Raw genomic sequence first — 19,761 nt, 5'->3', positions numbered from 1 at the left:
GTCATTATATTTCTAGTATAATATGTTTTCATGTAAATACATGAACATAATAATATAACGCACAAAATATACAATAAAGTAATTGAATTAATTCAATCATCATACAAATGACTAATTCAAAATATTCATTATCATTACTTATCAATGTTGAAAACGCATTCAATTATTATTTAACACAAACTGTATAAATAATTAGATCATGGAGATTGTATTCATTACTAATGCTAAACAACAAGACATGTATGATATTTAGTGAGAATTCAGATTATCAATATGGTAGTTCTGAAAATTGAAGGAGACTTAAGACTTAAGATTTCTTGAAAACAATCTCTATTTAAGACTTTTTGGAAACAATCTCTATCAACTTGTTACCACATAATACTTTCATCTACTATGTGATTAGGAGTTATCATTAAACATGAAATATCATTATATTTAAACTAAAATCAAGAATTACATTATATTGTTAAACATATAATTTTATCAATATGTGATTTATTTTATCTTATTTTGTGAGAACGTGTCTTCTTTAGAGGGATGATGTATTTGTATTTTAATGTGATCATGCCTATATCAGTTTTGTCATGTCTATATTACTCTGATTTATGTTTTGTAGAGCATGTTAGATTTCCAGTTGATTGAGTGATAAGAAGTTTGGTCTGAGTTTTTTTTGTATAAGTGTTTGGACACCCTAAAGTGTCTCATTTTATTTTGTTTAATATTTGTTGATAAAAAATATAATATGTGATTTTATATTATCGATCATCTTAACACTCAATCAATTATTTATGATTTTATGATTTCTCATGAATCACTCTCTCTGATTTATCACTAATAGGAATGACAACGAAGTGGAGTGGGTGCGAATTTGATTATACATGTTATCATCCAAAGTAAAAATTTAAGTTTAGCCTTACCCCTATCAAGTAATAGGTATACTCGTATTTGCATTCTTACATGTCTAAATATTTATTAAATGATTTTGTGCACAACAATATCAAAATAAAGGAAACATGATATTCTCGATACTATAATGTTAAAAGGACACAAATTTTCTTCTCTTTAATGTCCAATAAAAATTAAAGAAATTATAATTATATAAATTTTAAAATAAAGTACAAATAAACTAAGGATGTTTTGGTATTTTAAACGGGGTGAGTGGATATGTATATATTCATCTCTATCCTTATACCCAATTTTAAAAATTGGGTATTACACCCATATTCATGCTCAATCAATATATATACATTTGTCATTAATATCGAGACAAGTTCGAACAATATCGTAGGTACAAATTTATTTGTCATCCATAATGACTAAATCATTGATCAGTGATTCCTAAAAACTCATTCTCATTTTCAAATAATTCATTTTATATAATATAAACATTAAGTATCATATAAAACTTCAATAAACACAACACCTCATATGAAACATTATGAACATCAAAATTTATAATACATATATTTATCAAATCTCATTTAAACAAATAAAATAATAAGTTTTATCGACACATGTGGTTACTTAAACGAGGTATTCTCACTTGAGCGATGTTCCTTCAGGAGAAAGAATTGACTCAACTTCTTTTTCTCTCTCAAATGTTCAATTATCAATTGAGTACCCAAAACTTGTTATTAGAGTGTTATCAAAAGGGTTGAACAATTAAATTCCCAATTTATCTCTTGTTTGAAAACGGTCATATGTCACTTGATCAACCAAAACTCACTGAGAGAGAAAATTGAGTTCTCTCTCAAGCCATCATCCATAAATCAAATTTCAATCATCCTCATTTAATCACATTTCTTGAACAACATATGATCACCTTAAGCATACAAAACAAAATTCACAAACTAAAATTTGTTATTTCAATTAAAGCAAAATAACAACTCTTCAATCTAAAATAAGTTCTAAAAATATTACTCATATATACTTGTTTTAATTCAATTGAATTTAAAATGCTCAACCTATTAAACAATATAGCATTTAATATCAACTTCACCTATCCCACAAATTAAAACAACATCAAAATTACATAAAATAACTCAATTTCAAACTAATACATCTCATCAAGCACTAATACTTTCATGATCACAATATAATCACAAGTCACATACATGTATACAAATCAATTTCATCACCAAAATTCACATTACTCAAAATTACCATAAAATAACTCAATATCTAATTTCAACAACACAAACTAAATCCACAGATTGTCTATCCTAAAGTTTTATCTCTTCAAGACATCATCATCATTTCCAAAATAGCCAAATTGAAGTAATTTCTTTTACTTTGATTATTGTACTATTTAATGAAATGTTTAAAAAATTTAGAAAAAAATAGAAAAGTCTTAACTTATTTCTAGAAAACTTAAATCACAAACTAAACGTATCATTAAAAACCTAAATTATTATAAATTCATTTATTCTTCTCAAATCAAGCATATAACTAAAATATTAAGACCATTATCAAGTATATAAATACTTATTAGTAAAAAAGTACAACATAATCAACTATATCAATTATAATAACATAGATGTACAAAATATTAATACACTATTTATAACATAATCAATTATATCTTCAATGTAATTTATTATATTTTCAAACATAATAGAATATATGATTTTTTTATGTGAGCAAGTTTAATGCACATCTTTTTTTTCCTTATTTGTTAATTTCTTTTCTTTTTCGTGTTTGTTCCTTTGTCTTTATGCTAACTTGATGATACTAAAACTTTCTTATTATTTGTGAGTCAATCACTGAATGTTTTGTTTGGTGAAAAACTTATACTTTGATAATCAAAATAGTTATATATAATTATTAATATGACATTTTTAATAAAAGGAAATTATAATAAAAAATAAATTTGTAATTTGTACAAGTATGGGTGAGATCGACATTTGGACTCCCTGACCGAGATCCACTTGGCTGCCTGAGACCTGGTTTACCTGACCGAGACCAAGGGAACCTGGCTGAGCCCTGATAGTCCTGGCCGAGCCCTGAGAGTCTTGGCCGAGGCGACCAAGACCTAAGAGACTTGACCGAAACCGTATAAGTTTGACCAAGACGAGTGAAATCATCATTGCCGGCCTGCCCGGCCGACTCATACTACCGTTAACGCTCAAACCAAGGTCAGTGAAGTTAATCCGTCATTAAGGATTAGGTAATACAACCCTAAGCGATGGTCCACTCTACTAATCAGACCCAATAAGGAAGTCCATTAAAATAATATAAATAACACACATCCCAAGGAGAAAGGTACGTCATTTATTACTATTCACCTACCAGAGTACTGATCACCTGCTTTACTGACTTGAGCGTCGGAGTGCGTTCGCATGTATCCCATCTGGTGTTCACCCGAGACCGAGTGCCGAAAGAGAAGCAAGAGGACGAGAAGAACCCTAGTTCATCACCCAGCAACCTGACCAACCAAAGGAAGGAAAAGAAGATTTCAATAGTTCTTTAGGTCTCATCTCCCTAGTAAAAACATAATTAAATAATATAAAATTAATTAAAATAACAGAATGTCTGTTTTAATAAAGAATATAAACATTTTTTTATTCTTATTGTTGAAAACTCTCAATTGCATGTCATCTTCCCACAAAAGAAAAGTCTCTTGAGAATTGTATCACTAAAATTAATTTGTCTTCTAAATGTTACCTTTTTTTTTAATGAAAATTTTCATGTTAGGCATCACTATGCAACTTGACATCTCAGCTAGGCTGACATCTCAAGTAACAACAATCATCTGCCATCACATGAAAAAAGTATTATTAAAAAAAGGAAAAAGAAAGAAAATACAAAAATATGGGGGGACTAGACCAAAACCCACATGTTAACAAAAACGATACATAGGTAGACTATACCTATTCATAAAGAATTCTAAGAACAGACTAGATGGAAGTCTATTATACCAATGAAATGATTGTCTATGAATGAACCCTAAATTAGCCAACTTATCAGCACATGCATTTCCCTCACGAAAAATATGAGTAACCCTAAACCTGATTGTCCTACAGAAATTAAGACAAGTATTCCATCGATTACGAAGCATCCACGGAACAGTAGTCCTAGCAGTAAATGCAGCACAAACCAAGACAAAATCACATTCAAGCCAAACATTAGTAAGTCCCATCTTTTGAGCTTCCTCCATAGCATGTATAACTCCATAAAACTCAGCAACCAAAGCAGTTTGAACTTAAAGAAACCCTGAAAAAGCACCAATAAATTCTCCCATACTCCCACGAAAAATACCTCCACAAGTAGCAAGACCAGGATACCCCCTAGCAGCCCCATCAGTGTTAATTTTAACCCAGCCTGGTGAAGGAAATTCCCATCTAACTGGAAGAGGATGAAGAACTTTCCCACTACGAGTCTTAATACCAAAAAACTTAATCACGTTGAAATCCAACATATCATTCTTCATTGAAGCTTTAGACGAATTTCCCACTAGACGAGTTAAATCTTTAATTACCGAAATAGCCTTAGAAACCTCAATCTTATCCTGAAATCTAGCATAATTCCTCATACGCCATATCATCCATATAGAAAAGGTTGTCACAGCAAGTTTAATCAATTTAACCAAAGGACTACCATCACTCTTAATAAAAGAAAGAAGATCATCCTTATTAGAGAAATGTGAAGTAAGAAAAATCTGTCGAACCCAACTCCAAATATGTAATGCATTAGAACATTCAAAAAATAGATGTTGAATAGATTCTTCATGCTTTTCACAAAGCGTACACATAGAACATATATGCAAACCCTTATTCTGAATATGCAGATCTGTAGGAAGTCTCCCATGAAAAATTTTCCAGAGTACTAAAGTTTTGGAAGGTGGAATATATGAAGACCAAATGAACTTACCCCAACCACCTGGAACTCCTGGTTCCAAGAAAAAAGTCCTAGCCGATTTAAGAGTGAAACGACCAGACTCATCTAGAATCCAATTAGGAATATCTTGTTCCTCTCTAACCATGATATGATTAAAAAAATGCGGCATCTGCTGTAAAGATAAAGGAATATTCCAATCATAACCTGACCAAAATTGAGAGACTGTATCCGGAATGTTAGCCCCATCAGATAACCCTGCAATATTTGTTAAAGAAGTAGTAGAACACCATTTATCATTCCAGAAATTAATAAAAGAACCTGTACCAACAGTCCAAGAAGTATAATCAAGTATGATAGAATAAAATTGTTTAATTCCAAGCCAAAGAGAGGAGGATCTATAAACCATTCTAAACTCGTATTTTGATTTAAGAACTCTGGCTTTCAAGAGTAAAGACCAAGGTTTGTTGCTATAAGCGAAGTTCCAAGCAAGCTTAAGAAGATATGAATTATTTTCATGATGAAGATTAATAATATTCAAGCCTCCATCCTCAAGAGGTGAACAAATTTTCGCCCAATTAACAGTAGCGATACCTTTTTTCATAATATCACCAGTCCAAATAAAATTCCGGCACCATTGCTCAACTTGCTTAATAAGAGAAACTGGCCATTTATACATATTAAAACTATAAGCTAGAAATCCAGTAATCACTGTATTGACCAGCTGGATCCGACCCATCATGCTAAGAGATTTACCTTTCCAAGATGCTAGCTTCAATTTGACTTTATCAGCCAAAGGTTGAAGAAATCACAAATCTTGGAGAATTATCCATGGTGAAGAAACTACTTTTAGAGTTATTAATATATTGACCAGAAAAATCACCATATGTTTTAAGAAAAGTACTCAAATTTCGAAGAGACTTAATATCCCCCCTACAAAAAATAAAAATGTCATCAGCATACAAAATATGAGAGGGAGTGAGATAACCTTTCGGACTAGCCATATTTAAAATCTTCTTATCATTCACAAGTTTAGAAATACCTCTACTAAGAACTTCCTCTGCAAGACAAAAAAGTAAAGGAGACAATGGATCACCTTGTCTTACACCTCGACTGCAGGGAAAAAAACCCACCAAACTACCACTTATTCTGATAGAAAGCATAGCTGAACGGAGAATTGTACTAATCCAACTGACAAACGAGGGGTGAAAACCAAAGCGTTTCAAAACTAATAATAAGAACTTCCAACTCAGAGTGTCAAAAGCTTTATGAATATCAACTTTGTAAGCCACATTACCTCCTCTAACCTTTTTAGAAAGCATATTAATAGCCTCAGAAGCAATACCAATGCAATCCTGAATCTGTCTACCCTGCACAAACCCATATTGATTAGGAGAAATGATTCTAGCAGCCACAAGAGCAAGCCTATCCGCCAGTATCTTGGAAATAATTTTAAATTTGAAATTAGCAACAGCAATTGGCCTGTAATCTTTAATGGAATCAACACCCTGAATCTTAGGAATAAGAGATACCACATTACTGTTCATTCCAGGGAGAACCCAATTTTGTTTAAAAAATTGCTGAACAGCATTACAAACATCTGTCCCAATAATTTCCCAGCAAGAATGATAGAAAACACCACCAAAACCATCAGGACCAGGAGCACTATTACCGTTAAGATGAAAAACCGCATTCTTGATTTCAGAAAAATCAGGACATTTAATCAACATCATATTTTCCTCAGAGGAAACCATCGGAGGAATATAAGTACCAATAAAATCTTCCATATTATCAGCATTCAGAACATTAGAAATAGACTCAGCATAAAGATTTTTATAAAAGTCCAAAATATGATCCTCAATGATTTTAAGATCCTCCGTAACCTCATTATCAATCCGTAGACGATGAATCCCACTAGAATTATTTCTCCTTTTGACCACAGCATGGAAAAAAGTTGTATTTCGATCTCCATCCTTGAACCATAACATCTTAGTCCTTTCTTTCCAAAACAAATATTGACAGTGAAGAGCATGATCAAGCTCCTCCTTAGCAATCTTTTCTTGACAAAGAAGCCCATCACTATCAGACAAACTAGCAGTCTCTAAGTTTTTTTGAATACCAAGGAGGATACCCTGCTTAAGAAGAACTGCATTGTGAACATTACCAAAAGAATTTTTATTCCAGTCCCGGAGCTCAAGTTTCAACCTTTTTAACTTATGTTGCAAGATAAACATAGGACAACCAACAACCTTATTAGCCCAAGAATCATGAATAAGCTTCATACACGAAGTGTCCTGAAGCCACATAGAAAAGAAATGAAAATTGCTAACCTTCCACAAAGAATTACTAGCAAGACTAGCAAGAATAGGGGAATGATCAGAACAATTTTTAACAAGAACTTGATAAGTACAAGAATCCCATTCATCCAGACACACTCCATTACATAAAGCCCTATCCAGTCTTCTGTGAATTCTATGCAACCCTCTCCTTCCGTTACACCAAGTATAACAAGATCCAGTAAAAGGCATACAAGAAAGATCATTAGTATTAATCCAATCCAGGAATTCATTACAAGAAACCTGATTAGGAGCCACTCCCCCTTTACAGTCATCCGCCGAGAGCACAGCATTAAAATCTCCCAGAATACACCAAGGCCCTGTGAAGAAACTAAGATCCCTCCACAAAAATCGTCTAGACAAGTATGTGTTAGCACCATAAACACCTGCAAAGCTAAAACTTTTATCCTGCCAAAGACAAGTTACAGAGATAAATTGATCATTAACCAAGAAATTTTGGACAAGATTAGGAACCGACAAACACCAAAGCTTAGCAACTTTATTAACAATAGGAGACGTAGCCACCAAATGCATATTGATAGATTTGAAAAGGACGTCAAAAGCAGTAGTGTACGGCATCATGGGTTCAACAAGAAAAACCAGGAGAGGTTTATGTAGGTTAAGTAAACTAAGCAACATCTCCACAGTTTTGTGGTTTCCCAATCCTCTGACATTCCAAAAAAAAGAAGAGACCTTCATTGCGACGTTGTAGAGAGAACTGCCTTAGCAGTTTTCCTGGATTTACCAGTCCCCTTAGGTGGTCTCCCTGGTTTTCTTTTAGTGCGAACTGTTTCTTCCCCATTATCACTATCATCCTCCTCCATCTCAGTAGAGTCAACCCAAAATTTTGAAACAACCTGATTTTCAATATGATCAGAATTAATTCCAGCAATGGTAGGCGGAATAGTTGACGCTCCAATATGAGAATTACCTCCCACATCTGTAGTTTCCAAACCATCAAGAGAGGAAAAGTGATTTTGAAGGACCAACGATATTGCTTTAACATCCCCAATATATTTAGCCTTCCGAGGGGAGGTATGAGGCGACTGAGATGGTACAGTCACAATAGCAGAGACCTCCACATTAGGATTAGTATCTGCATGTGATTTAGCCCTCCGAGGAGAGGTAGTACGCAATGGAGATGGTACAATCACAGGAGCAGAGGCCTCCACATGATGATCATCAATAAGAATCGTTGAGTGTGACTCTGAGTCCTTAGCTTGAATAACAACAAGTGAATCCAAAGTGGGAGAGGACAACCCCTGCTTGGGTGAGGATCTATCATGATCTGAAGCATCCTCAAGAGGAGGCATATCTGCAAAATCATCCTCTCCTCCATCTGTTTTATCAGCAAGGTGCCCCAGGGGTGACCCTACATTAACCCCACTAGTAGCATCAACTCTCAAATTATCCATGGGACCTTCTAAGAGCTTCGTCTGCAGATTTTTTTTTCCGATATTCTTTACGTTGGGTTGGAATCGTGGTCCTCCCTTGTTCCTGTTCATCAGAAGGTGTCTTCTGAGAAGGTTTATGTAGAGGCCCAGGAACACGACCCTGGTCATGGATCACCCGGCACTGAGCAAGCTCGTGCCCAATCATCTTACAATGAGAGCACCGAAAACAACATTATATATAAAAAAATACAATAAAATAAACTTATCGTAGGTTTAGAAAAAAACATGATAAGACAATTATTTTAAAATCATATTTATAATAAAATGCTATTTAAAATTTAATAAAAAATAGTTAAATGATATTATTGCCGTGAAAAGAAAATAATAAACATTTTAAAATAACCACGACAACAAGTATCTGAAAAATAGTAAAATAAAATTAGAATACTTTGAAATATTATAAAATAATTATTAACGAAGTCCTTACTTAATAAAATACTTATAAGTCTCTATCAATAACTTCTGTTATTTGCACAAAATAATTACTTCTAATAGTTTTTTTTATTAAGAAAATAGATTGAGTCAACCACCTCATGTATTCTGCTGAGTCAACCACCTCATGTATTCTGCTGAGTCAACCATTAAATAAAGGTACTCAACACCAAAATTCAATCTTCAAGCAATATTTAATTGTTTAATTACCTATAACTATAATTTTTTATTATTTTATCTTTATTAATATAATACATTTTACTAATCTTATTATTTCTAATAATAATTATCTTTAAATATCACATAATTATAATATTATAAAATTAATAAAAACAGTATTTATTCTGTATTTTTATAATATTTATTTTTGTTAATTATACTTATTTATAATATTAATTAGGAGATTCTCCTTTTTATATAAAATTTTATTAGTTTACCTTTTCTTACTGTCTCTTAAATTTTAATTAATTATCCACAATAATAAAATTACTAAAATTATTTATTTCATAATTAATATTATAAAAACATTTTTTTATAAATCTAGTAATTTTAATTTTAATAATTGATATTTTTTATATTTTATTATTATGCATAATACATGTGATTTTACTGATTAAAATAAAAAATATAATTTAAATAAAATATGAAAAATAAAAAATATATGGTGGAAATTGAATATTCTTGGAGTACCCATCCAATTTCATGGAAGTATCGATATGATTGAAGTGAGGGCCCATCACGGAACCATAACCCATAACCGGTTCGAATGATAATGGTACGATCCATTAAAAAAATCGAAAGACCTTTGATTATTATTGAGGAGAAACGGGCCTGGATCCGACCCGAAAGACCGTACCCGAATCCAGAACCACAACCACCACTACACGCAACGCGACCCCAGACCCCACTCCATACACACCCCACCGCTATTTAAATTTCATGAGAATATTGTAGAAACCATGTCCCTCTAATTCTCAATCGAAAACCTAGGGTTTCTCCTTCATTTTCAATTCCGATTCCTTTGATCTTTGATTGTTCTTAGGGTTAGGATTGTTGTTGTTGCAGTGAAGATGTCGTTGAGGCCAAATGCTAGAACCGAGGTTCGTCGCAACCGTTACAAGGTGGCGGTGGACGCTGACGAGGGTCGGAGGAGGAGGGAGGATAACATGGTGGAGATCCGGAAGAGTAAGCGAGAAGAGAGCCTCCAGAAGAAGCGCCGTGAAGGCCTTCAAACTCAGCAACAGTTCCCCACTCCTCTTCAAACCTCCATTGTCGAGAAGAAGGTATTGCTGTTATCGGCATCGCATAGCAGGAAATTAGAATTCCACTGTGATCTGGGAAATTTCAGATTCACGTGCTTTAAATCACGTGGTTGTGATTTGATTTGTTTGAGTGCGATTGGAGATTAGTTGGTTAGTTAGGGAATAAGTTATGATGGTTGCTTTTGTCTATTTGTTGGCCGCAGTTAGAAAGCCTTCCTGCGATGGTTGCTGGAGTGTGGTCGGATGATAACAGCCAGCAGTTGGAAGCGACCACGCAGTTTCGGAAGCTGCTTTCGATTGGTAATTGTGGATTGATTTTGTTTGATGTTATTGTTGAATTGTTGTGGTGCTCTGGTTCTGTGTGTTAACTTTGTTTTGTTCTGTGTGGTTTATTCTATTGTGTAGAGCGCAGTCCTCCTATTGAGGAAGTTATTCAAGCTGGAGTTGTGCCTCGATTTGTGGAGTTTCTTGTTAGAGAGGATTTCCCTCAACTTCAGGTTTTGTTTTATTCCCTGCATTTGAAGTTTTCGTGTGGCGTAGTGTAGTTTGGATGGAATTTGATTTCTTGATTGGTTGCTTGTGAAATTCGTTTGTTTGGTTAGTTTGAGGCTGCATGGGCTCTCACGAACATAGCATCTGGAACTTCTGAGAATACCAAGGTGGTGATTGATCATGGGGCAGTTCCGATATTTGTCAAGCTGCTTAGTTCGCCCAGTGATGATGTTCGGGAGCAGGTATGTTGATACAAGAATGTGGTAGTGCTGGCTTCTCCTTTCTTGGAATTTTTGATCTAGCTTGCTGGAATAATAGAACTCTGAAATTCCAGGCTGTGTGGGCGTTAGGAAATGTTGCTGGTGACTCCCCCAGGTGTCGTGATCTTGTTCTTGGCCATGGGGCGTTAATCCCACTGTTGGCCCAGTTGAACGAGCATGCAAAACTTTCAATGTTAAGAAATGCAACATGGACCCTGTCAAACTTCTGCAGGGGCAAACCACAGCCTCCATTTGAGCAGGTAATTGTCTTTTCGTTTAATTGAAGTCAAACCTGTAAGAGAACCTGTGCTGGCCTATAACTATGAGAATTTTTTGTGGACAGGTCAGGGCAGCACTTCCAGCTCTTGAGCGATTGGTATTTTCCAATGATGAAGAGGTCTTAACAGATGCATGCTGGGCGCTATCATATCTTTCTGATGGAACAAATGACAAAATCCAAGCTGTTATTGAGGCTGGTGTATGTGGCAGACTGGTGCAGCTCCTTCTGTGAGTACTAAATCCAGTATACCTGGTCAACAATTGCTTTATTGTTTCAATTAATTGTCTTGACACTAAACTTGTCTGTTTGTTTTAAAGGCACCCATCCCCTTCAGTGCTGATTCCGGCACTCCGCACAGTCGGAAATATTGTAACCGGAGATGATTTGCAGACTCAGGTAATGACTTGTAAACAGTCCTGAATAATTAATTGGTACCGAAATTTATTCTTATTCAAGGTTTGTGAAGTAATAGAAGTTGCTGTTGCATAACTAATCTTGAAAAATTTAAATATTCAAGTAACTTGACCCGAAATTGTTGATAGGTTAATTTAGCATGTTTCATGTGCTCCAGAAATCGTGAAAATTTAAATTTAAATATTAAAATAACTTCACCCAAAATTCTTGATTGGTTGAGTTTTCTAGTTTAAGAAGATAATATGCTGCTGCTATAATATGAGTGTAATAGAAGTGTACACTAGACAAAATGTTAGTCTTAACTTCATAACTTTGTTGGTGAATTTGTTTTGGCTGACTTGAGTGGAGTGTTACAGTTGGTCGTTCTAGTTTGGTATTGAATACAATGCTTTGAGGGTTTGCGGAGAATAGAGTGAGAGGTTGGGAAGAGTGAAAAATTCATATAATGATATTAACTGTATACATTATTCACTATCCACTGAAGAATTCAATTTTGCACGTCTCTTTTGACTTTTAGCACTTTGACTTGCCACTGTGACACGACCACTGCTCACCATGAATATAGGTTTTGCTTCCCCAATGCATATTGCTGAGGGTTTCCTGATTTTGGTGTAACTATTTTCATCAGACTATCATCAATCATGGTGCTCTCCCATGTCTGTTGAGCCTGTTGACACATAATCATAAGAAAAGCATCAAGAAAGAAGCTTGCTGGACCATATCGAACATTACAGCTGGAAACAGAGAACAGATACAGGTAAGCCAGTATATCCAAATCCTTTTCTTAATCAAATAGGCTATTGATATTTTTTTTATTGTTTATCCTTTTCTTTAGCTTGATGTTTGTTATCTCCATGCATATTAAATTGGATATTTCAATGGAAATATTGTACCTCCTAAAGTTTCAAGTCTCTTCAACCATTATTGAGTGCTATAGATGCTGTGGCTTTGTAATACGTAATATAGAGAAGCTAGATGATCTTGAACATTGATTCGTGGTGCAATTAGGGATGTCAAATATGTGGATAGGATAAATTCCATTGGATAAAATAGTTCGTTAATTTATTTTGATCCACTAATAATTAATTTAAAATTTTTAATCCATCCATGACCCATTTAATAAAATCTATCCATATTTTAAGAATTAAATATGTTTATAATTATAATATTATCCCCTTCTTTCGTCCTTCTCTTCCAAGTGCTGCAGCATCTCTGAAAATAAATGAAAGAGTGGTCTATTTATTGATGAAAGGTGAGTGTGAGGAAATGCGGTAAAACTATCTGAGGAAACATAATGGGATAAGATAAAATGGGCCTGATAAAAAAGGTTGTATCGTTACACTAGTAAAAGGATAAAAAAGTTGGTTACAAAGATGAAATGCGTGATCATTGATAGAATAAAAGCCTTTGTACTGATAGAGTGTGCGGATTTGTGAGATTCAGCTGTGATCTTCATGAAATAATGGAGTCTCAAGGTTCTTCAAAATACATTGTCAATTCAACTGAAATAATAAAATACATTGTCATTGAACAACAAGCAATGGAAACAAATTAATATTTGACTAGTCAAAGTATATAAATCTCCGATGCATAACCTAAGCATTACAAAATAGCATGTTTATGTGCTCGACTGCTCTTTTGTTAAGGTTTTCTATTCTACATTATAAAATTGTAGTACGAAGGAAAACACGTATCACTTGTGAGCATTGGTATTTTATATTATAAGGCATTATACTCTGTTTGGGACCTTGAGATGTTCTATTGGCATTTGTGAAGGATTAAGAATACAATTTTTAGGGTTTATACAATAGGTACTTTGGACTTTATACACTTTATATGTGATGTAGGCTGTTATTGAAGCTGGTCTGATTGCCCCACTTGTCAATCTTCTTCAAAATGCTGAGTTTGACATTAAAAAGGAAGCGGCTTGGGCAATCTCAAATGCTACATCTGGTGGTACCCATGAGCAGATTAAGTATAACTTTCATATTTTTTATTTTTTTAATTCCACTTCATAATGATAAGTTGGTAATTATTTGAAATTATGTATTGACTAATCATATGTGGTTGTAAGGTATTTGGTGAGCCAGGGTTGCATTAAACCTCTCTGTGATCTGCTTGTTTGTCCCGACCCAAGAATTGTCACTGTCTGTTTAGAAGGTCTTGAGAACATTCTGAAGGTTGGGGAAGCTGAGAAGAGCTTGGGTAACACTGGAGATGTTAACTTGTATGCTCAGATGATAGATGATGCAGAAGGATTGGAGAAAATCGAAAACTTGCAGAGTCATGACAACAATGAAATATATGAAAAGGCTGTTAAAATTCTTGAAACATACTGGTTGGAAGACGATGATGACACACTACCTACAGGCGATGGTGCTCAACCTGGTTTTAACTTTGGAAACGAGCTTCCAGTCCCATCTGGTGGATTCAACTTTAGTTGAAGACTGTTGTGTGGGTAAATATGCTTTGTCTCAGTATTCTTTTTTCTATCGAAAATTTCCTATCATTTTTTAATATAAATTCCACAGTTCTCTAAACCAAATTGGTTTGAATAATTGTAGGAACCTGGTTGGATGGAGCAGGGTTGATGCTAGGGTAACTGTTGGAGTCGAGTCTGGGGTGGGGTTGAGTTGGGTTGGGGGGCAGGGGGTGAGTTTGGTCAGTTCGGTCCATGCACTTCATGGTGTCTGGTTTAAGTCTGGTCTTGTGTCCGTGGTTAATGGGGTGCTGGGAAGGGTCGGTTTAACTACCATGTCCAAATAAGGGTGGTGGTGGGTTCAACAGCAGCATAATGACCTTGTTAGCAGTTTATGTTGTGTTAAAATTATAAATATACATATATATATGTGCTGTGGGCATAACTATTGGAAGGTTCTATGTTGCAGTAGCAGGGACCGTATTATATGGCAGTGGATGGGTTTTCTCGAATGCGGCTTTTGAGTCCTATTTTTTATTGAGTCGTGTAGTTGTATTGGTAATTTATTCATACAGAGTCAGTATTTGATTTGAGTGGATACACAGTATTCAGAAACCGTGGTTGTATTCAAATGAAAGAATTAGCATATTTTTGTGCCTGCATTTCTCCTTTGGGCTATTCTGAAGCCTTTTCTCTCGCACAATTCACATCAGGAATGCATAGTGTCAATAAGAAGCGAAGCCTAAATCGAGATTGCTGCCTGAAGCACTAGAACTCTCATTAGGAAAGCTGCAATGTGTATGCCCCCAATGGGAAGAATGTGTATCAACAAGTGTAGTCAATTTGTCAAAAAGTATGTTATAACGATTTGTTATTTTTGTGAAGTATGTCTTTTTGCTTAAAGTCCGTGCGATTTCTTGACAGCTCTTCTTTGTGCTCTTCTGATTTGAGTTTTAAAGAAAGATACGGATATTCAGTAAGTGTTCAATTTAAGGTTTATTCGGTTGTCGAGGGTTCCAGAATGGCAAATACTAAACTTTCATAATTGCACGACCAGACCAGAAGGATCTAACGCTTAACTTCTTTAGTTTCTCATGTTAATTGTTCATAATTAGACTCATTCTGAAAGGGGTGAGATGCTGAAGAAAGTGGAAGTCGAATAGTACTATCTAATATTGAAGATACTAAAATAGCTAACTTCTAAAAGTGGTTTCTTTCATTCGTATCATCTCTAAAGTGTTCAGTGGATGTCATATATGTATGGTTGGTGTTGTGTGCATGTAAATATCAATATTGTGGTGCTATGAAGTTTTTATAATAATCATCATTGTTCTAGTTGAACTCTATATACATCTTTTTAGATAAATTCTGTTCGTGATGTGTTCACATATTATGAAGGAGATGTTTTTATTCATAACCAATGGTTTTACTTTGTTAGATGTGACACTGATTTTACATTTTTACATTCTTCAACATATGCAGTTGAATACATTCATTAATTCAGATCAGTATTACACCCTACATACTTTTTCATGTGGATGAATTACACTCTATATACTTTTTCTCATGTGGACGAAGGTCGTCCACATAATTCAAATAATGCTCAGAATATTATCGTCCAAATGGTGAGAATATATTTGTTTAATGAGTAATTTATCTTATTTTTATATTATTATTTACCATAATTATTTGTTCTCATATTTTTCTTAATGATACAACTAAATGTTAGATGCTAATTAAAGTTAGAGTATTTTAATTAAATAAAGTAAAAATATTTAAGACAAAATTATGTTTTTTTCTTATAAATAAGAATTGTGAAAGTAAAAAATTTAATATATTTGAAAGTTTTAATCAATTAATTATATTTATATATTTGTGAGCGTACTATTTGTAGCATCCCATTAAATTTTACAAGTAAATACTTATTTATGGATATTTTTATTTTAGAATATTATTATTTAAAAATAATTATAGAATCCTTATAGAAGTGTCGTACCATATAATTTACAACCACAAAATGAGTTCAAGGACTCCATTTATTATTTAAAATATTGTAAGAAAATCATAAAAAAAATTATTTATAAAAAATGAGAGAAATTAAAATGGGGAAATGAAAAGTGTAATGATATGAAATAGTAAATGGAAGTTTGCTATGGGTTGGCACTGGAAAGACAAATAAGGAAGAGAGAGAGAGATGGGTAGGATTTGGAGGTGAATGTGAAGAATGGAAAGTATGAAAGAGAAGGAGGCCCACTTCACTATTCTTCATCATAATTACCTTCTACCTACTTCCTCCCTTCACCCACCTCCACATCTCTATATATACTCTTAAATATATCACTTACATAACACTCTTCTTAAATAACGTATTAGAAACACGTATTGAGCATTAATATCAGTAGAATAAGTGTCCAATTTAAAAAATATTTATTAAATTTTTAATAATTTTAATACAATTTGAAAAATTAACATTAATTATTTTAAAACTTAAATTTATTGTATAAAATTTTAATATGATTATAAAAATAAGAATTAAATCATTTTGAATAAGTATGAAAAACATCTTTCTGCTAAAAAAATTGAATTGTACACATAAATTTTTACTGTGAATTTATATATATATATATATATATATATATATATATATATATATTCATATATCAATGACCTACATTTTAGAGATTATACGTATCTTCGTATCTGTGTCCGTATCTATCTACGTACCTTACAACTCTAGTTATACTCTTAAACATACAAATTTCAAAATATATAATGTACATTCAAATTTAATCACAAATTATTAATTATTCTTTAGAACATTATTAGGAATAATATATTTTAAATAAAATTTTAGGAATGTATGTTAGAAATTATATGAAATTGCAAGAAAATAATCATTTAAGTTTATATATATATATATATGAAATACTCAAAGTTTAGTTATAAGCTAAATTTCATTATATTATTTGGTTAGGTTAGGTTAGATATTTGACCATAAAATTAATATGCGTTATTATTTAGTTATGTTATTCAAAATTATGGTATTTGACTCTAATTTATATTACAAGTTGTAAGTTTATATATAAAATTAGTTTAACGGTATTGAATTTGGGAGGTGTATCACCCAATAAATTGTTCAATAATTTATATTATATATATTATTACTTTTATTTCAATTGCAAGTTATAATAGATATAGAAGAATTCTTCGAGTATACAATAGTTAGGTCTGATTTTAGGATGTTTATATGAAAATTCTCTCATTTCTACATCAATCATATATAAATTGGATTTGCAATTCCATATAAAAGATTGAAAGAAAAAACAGAGATAAGAGAAAAGAAATATAAAATGTAATTCTCATAATCCAATTTTCTCTTCAAATCCGCACAAATACACGTGACCAAAAACTAATAAGAGATTAAACAATGAATCATGAACTAAATTCATATAAAAGAAGAAGTTTCAAGTTACAACATAACTACGTGATTTGAGTTAGGAAAAAGAGTGTGAAACAGTAGAAAACAAAGACACTAATAATGCATAATGCATAATGCAGTACAACGTTGATGATGATGTGTTCTCTTCATTAGTTTAATGTTATTTTTCCTTTCGTTTGCACATGATCCCTTATCACTTACCAAACTCACCATCATAACCTTATCAATAATATATTTTCTCATCAATTCTTTTTATACTACTTACACCTTTTAATTATTCTTATTCAATCAAATATTCCCATAATTTTTAAAAAAATACATTAATTGTAACTTCTAGTTATTGCATACTAAAATTATTTACTTTTATAACATTTATTCATAAAATTATATCTTTGACTGTAACCTCTAATTAGTGTAAACTTTTATGCTAACTATTAGATGAGATTAACGATTATGAACTGTCTGAAAAAAATATTATTAATTAGTTAGTTAATTAAAAACAAAAAAATCCACTAAAAGTTGTGATAAAAACCATTTGAAAAAGATAATGATATACTAACCAAAAAGTAACCATCACTATAATAATATATTAACCAAAAATAACCATCACAAATTAAATAAATGGACACTCCTAATGTCAAATTTATATATAAGAATTGAGACATCAAAGTCTTTGTAACACCCTTTAAAAATTTTATTTTATTTTATTTATTTATTATTAATAAAAAAATAAAAAAATGGAAATTATTAAAACCTTCTTCAATTTATAATTTTCTCATGGTAATCAAAATGAAAAGGCTAAATACAGTTACAAATAAAATTGCTGAAGAAGCTACATTACATAGAAAATGAAACAAGTTGATGCTACTCCAGGGGCAAAATGGGAAATAAGATCACAGTCTTTGCAGTGCAGTCACCACTTCACTTTCCCAAGATCTGCTGATTTCAGCATTTAATCCCACAATTTTCCTTTTTTCTCCTTTTTTTTTCTTTCTACCGAAGCAACGGAACAGCAAAAGCTAACAACGAGGTTGCCCAGACCACCGAGCTTTTCACCGGCGGAGGAGCCGCCGTGGACGGCGGCGGAGGGGTGTGGTAGTAAAACGGAAAATAAGGGACAATTGGGTTCGGCGGTGGCGGCGTGGGGTAGTACTTGTTTGGCGGCGGGTAATACACGCCGCCGGATGATGACGGCGGCGGCGGAGAGGAGTAGATGTATTGAGAGGGTGGCGGCGGAGAGGAGTAATAGTAAGTGCCACCGCCACCAGGGCTTGAAGGAGGGGACGGCGGGGGAGGGCAGTAGGTGGTGGTGGGGGCTGGCGGCGGCGGAGAGGGTGGCGGCGGTGAGGAAACCTGGCCACAGGGGGTGCATTTGATGTCATCATCCTTGGAGGAGGTTTGAAGGCTGCGTTCTGCAGCCATTGTTGTTGAAAGAGCCGTGAGAGACAGAAGAAACATGATGAAACAAGAGCACAACACTCTGGTTCCCATGTTGTGAGGAATGAGGTTGTTTTTTGCTTAGAAAAGAAGATGAGAGAGTGGAAAGAAAGAAAGAAAGAAAAGTGAAGGAAAGGGTGTTGTGTTGCTATTTGAGGTGTGATTGGAACACTGTCCTCTTCTTTTCATCTTCTGCTGAGCCTTTCTGTTTATTTGTATTGTGAATAAAATAACAGAATAAAAAAAGAAAGTGAAAAGGGAATAATAATAAAAAATGGTGGACACCGACACGTTTTTACTTTAACAGAAAGCAGCCATGTTTGAAGTTTGAACATGGTTAAGAAACAAGAAACGAGGTTAATTTAACTGTCGAAAATATATATATACATTAGTTCTTTGTTTCACATTACCATAATGAGTGGTGTATTTAGGTTTAGGTTTAGGTTAGGTTAGGTTAAAATGTAGGAAGTGGATGTAATAGTTGGAGATAAATAGTAAGAAAGTGTGGGATGGTCCTAACGAGGAGACGTAAAGGAAACGCAAGAAGAGATTGAGGGGTGCCTTGGATTCATCTCATTCTTTAGATCTGTGCTATACAAATTGCTTCTTCTTCTGTCCCTTTGTGCCCTATATCTTCTTTATTGCACTCTTGTTCACGAGGCTACACCAAATTATGAGACTCTTACATGCTTTTTAAATGGTG

At 33.4% G+C, this 19,761-nt stretch overlaps 2 protein-coding genes across 3 annotated transcripts; one reads left to right on the top strand and one right to left on the bottom strand.

The window, feature by feature from the left end:
• The first annotated feature begins 9,839 nt into the window (after positions 1–9,839).
• On the top strand, positions 9,840–15,085 carry LOC137822874 (importin subunit alpha-2). Of its 2 annotated transcripts, none has more exons than XM_068627888.1 (11): positions 9,840–10,338; positions 10,521–10,617; positions 10,723–10,814; positions 10,920–11,051; positions 11,144–11,329; positions 11,413–11,576; positions 11,667–11,745; positions 12,392–12,520; positions 13,611–13,738; positions 13,838–14,221; positions 14,328–15,085. In XM_068627888.1, the coding sequence occupies exons 1-10, from the start codon at positions 10,126–10,128 to the stop codon at positions 14,205–14,207; spliced, it is 1,590 nt and encodes a 529-aa protein (XP_068483989.1). In that variant the 5' UTR covers positions 9,840–10,125; the 3' UTR covers positions 14,208–14,221; positions 14,328–15,085. The 2 variants fall into 2 exon arrangements, with proteins under 2 accessions (XP_068483989.1, XP_068483990.1); XM_068627889.1 differs by having other exon boundaries at positions 9,967–10,338; positions 13,838–14,217.
• A 3,529-nt stretch (positions 15,086–18,614) lies between these two features.
• Positions 18,615–19,112, bottom strand: LOC137822467 (extensin-like). The gene has a single exon (XM_068627353.1). It carries the CDS (start codon positions 19,110–19,112, stop codon positions 18,615–18,617), a length of 498 nt encoding a protein of 165 aa, XP_068483454.1.
• Between the last annotated feature and the right edge of the window lie 649 nt (positions 19,113–19,761).

The sequence above is a fragment of the Phaseolus vulgaris genome, chromosome 9, assembly GCF_000499845.2.
Source record: "Phaseolus vulgaris cultivar G19833 chromosome 9, P. vulgaris v2.0, whole genome shotgun sequence".
NCBI classification, from domain to species: domain Eukaryota; kingdom Viridiplantae; phylum Streptophyta; class Magnoliopsida; order Fabales; family Fabaceae; genus Phaseolus; species Phaseolus vulgaris.
The sequence above is the reverse complement of the archived record's forward strand: the minus strand, read 5'-3'. Positions and strand labels throughout refer to the sequence as shown.

Excerpts from the sequence above, each read along its gene's own strand:
- LOC137822874 (XM_068627888.1), top strand. The coding sequence starts at position 10,126 with ATGTCGTTGAGGCCAAATGCTAGAACCGAGGTTCGTCGCAACCGTTAC. Across the intron at positions 11,746-12,391 it reads GAGATGATTTGCAGACTCAG|ACTATCATCAATCATGGTGC; the intron begins GTAATGACTTGT and ends TATTTTCATCAG. Across the intron at positions 12,521-13,610 it reads GAAACAGAGAACAGATACAG|GCTGTTATTGAAGCTGGTCT; the intron begins GTAAGCCAGTAT and ends TATGTGATGTAG.
- LOC137822467 (XM_068627353.1), bottom strand. The coding sequence starts at position 19,112 with ATGGGAACCAGAGTGTTGTGCTCTTGTTTCATCATGTTTCTTCTGTCT.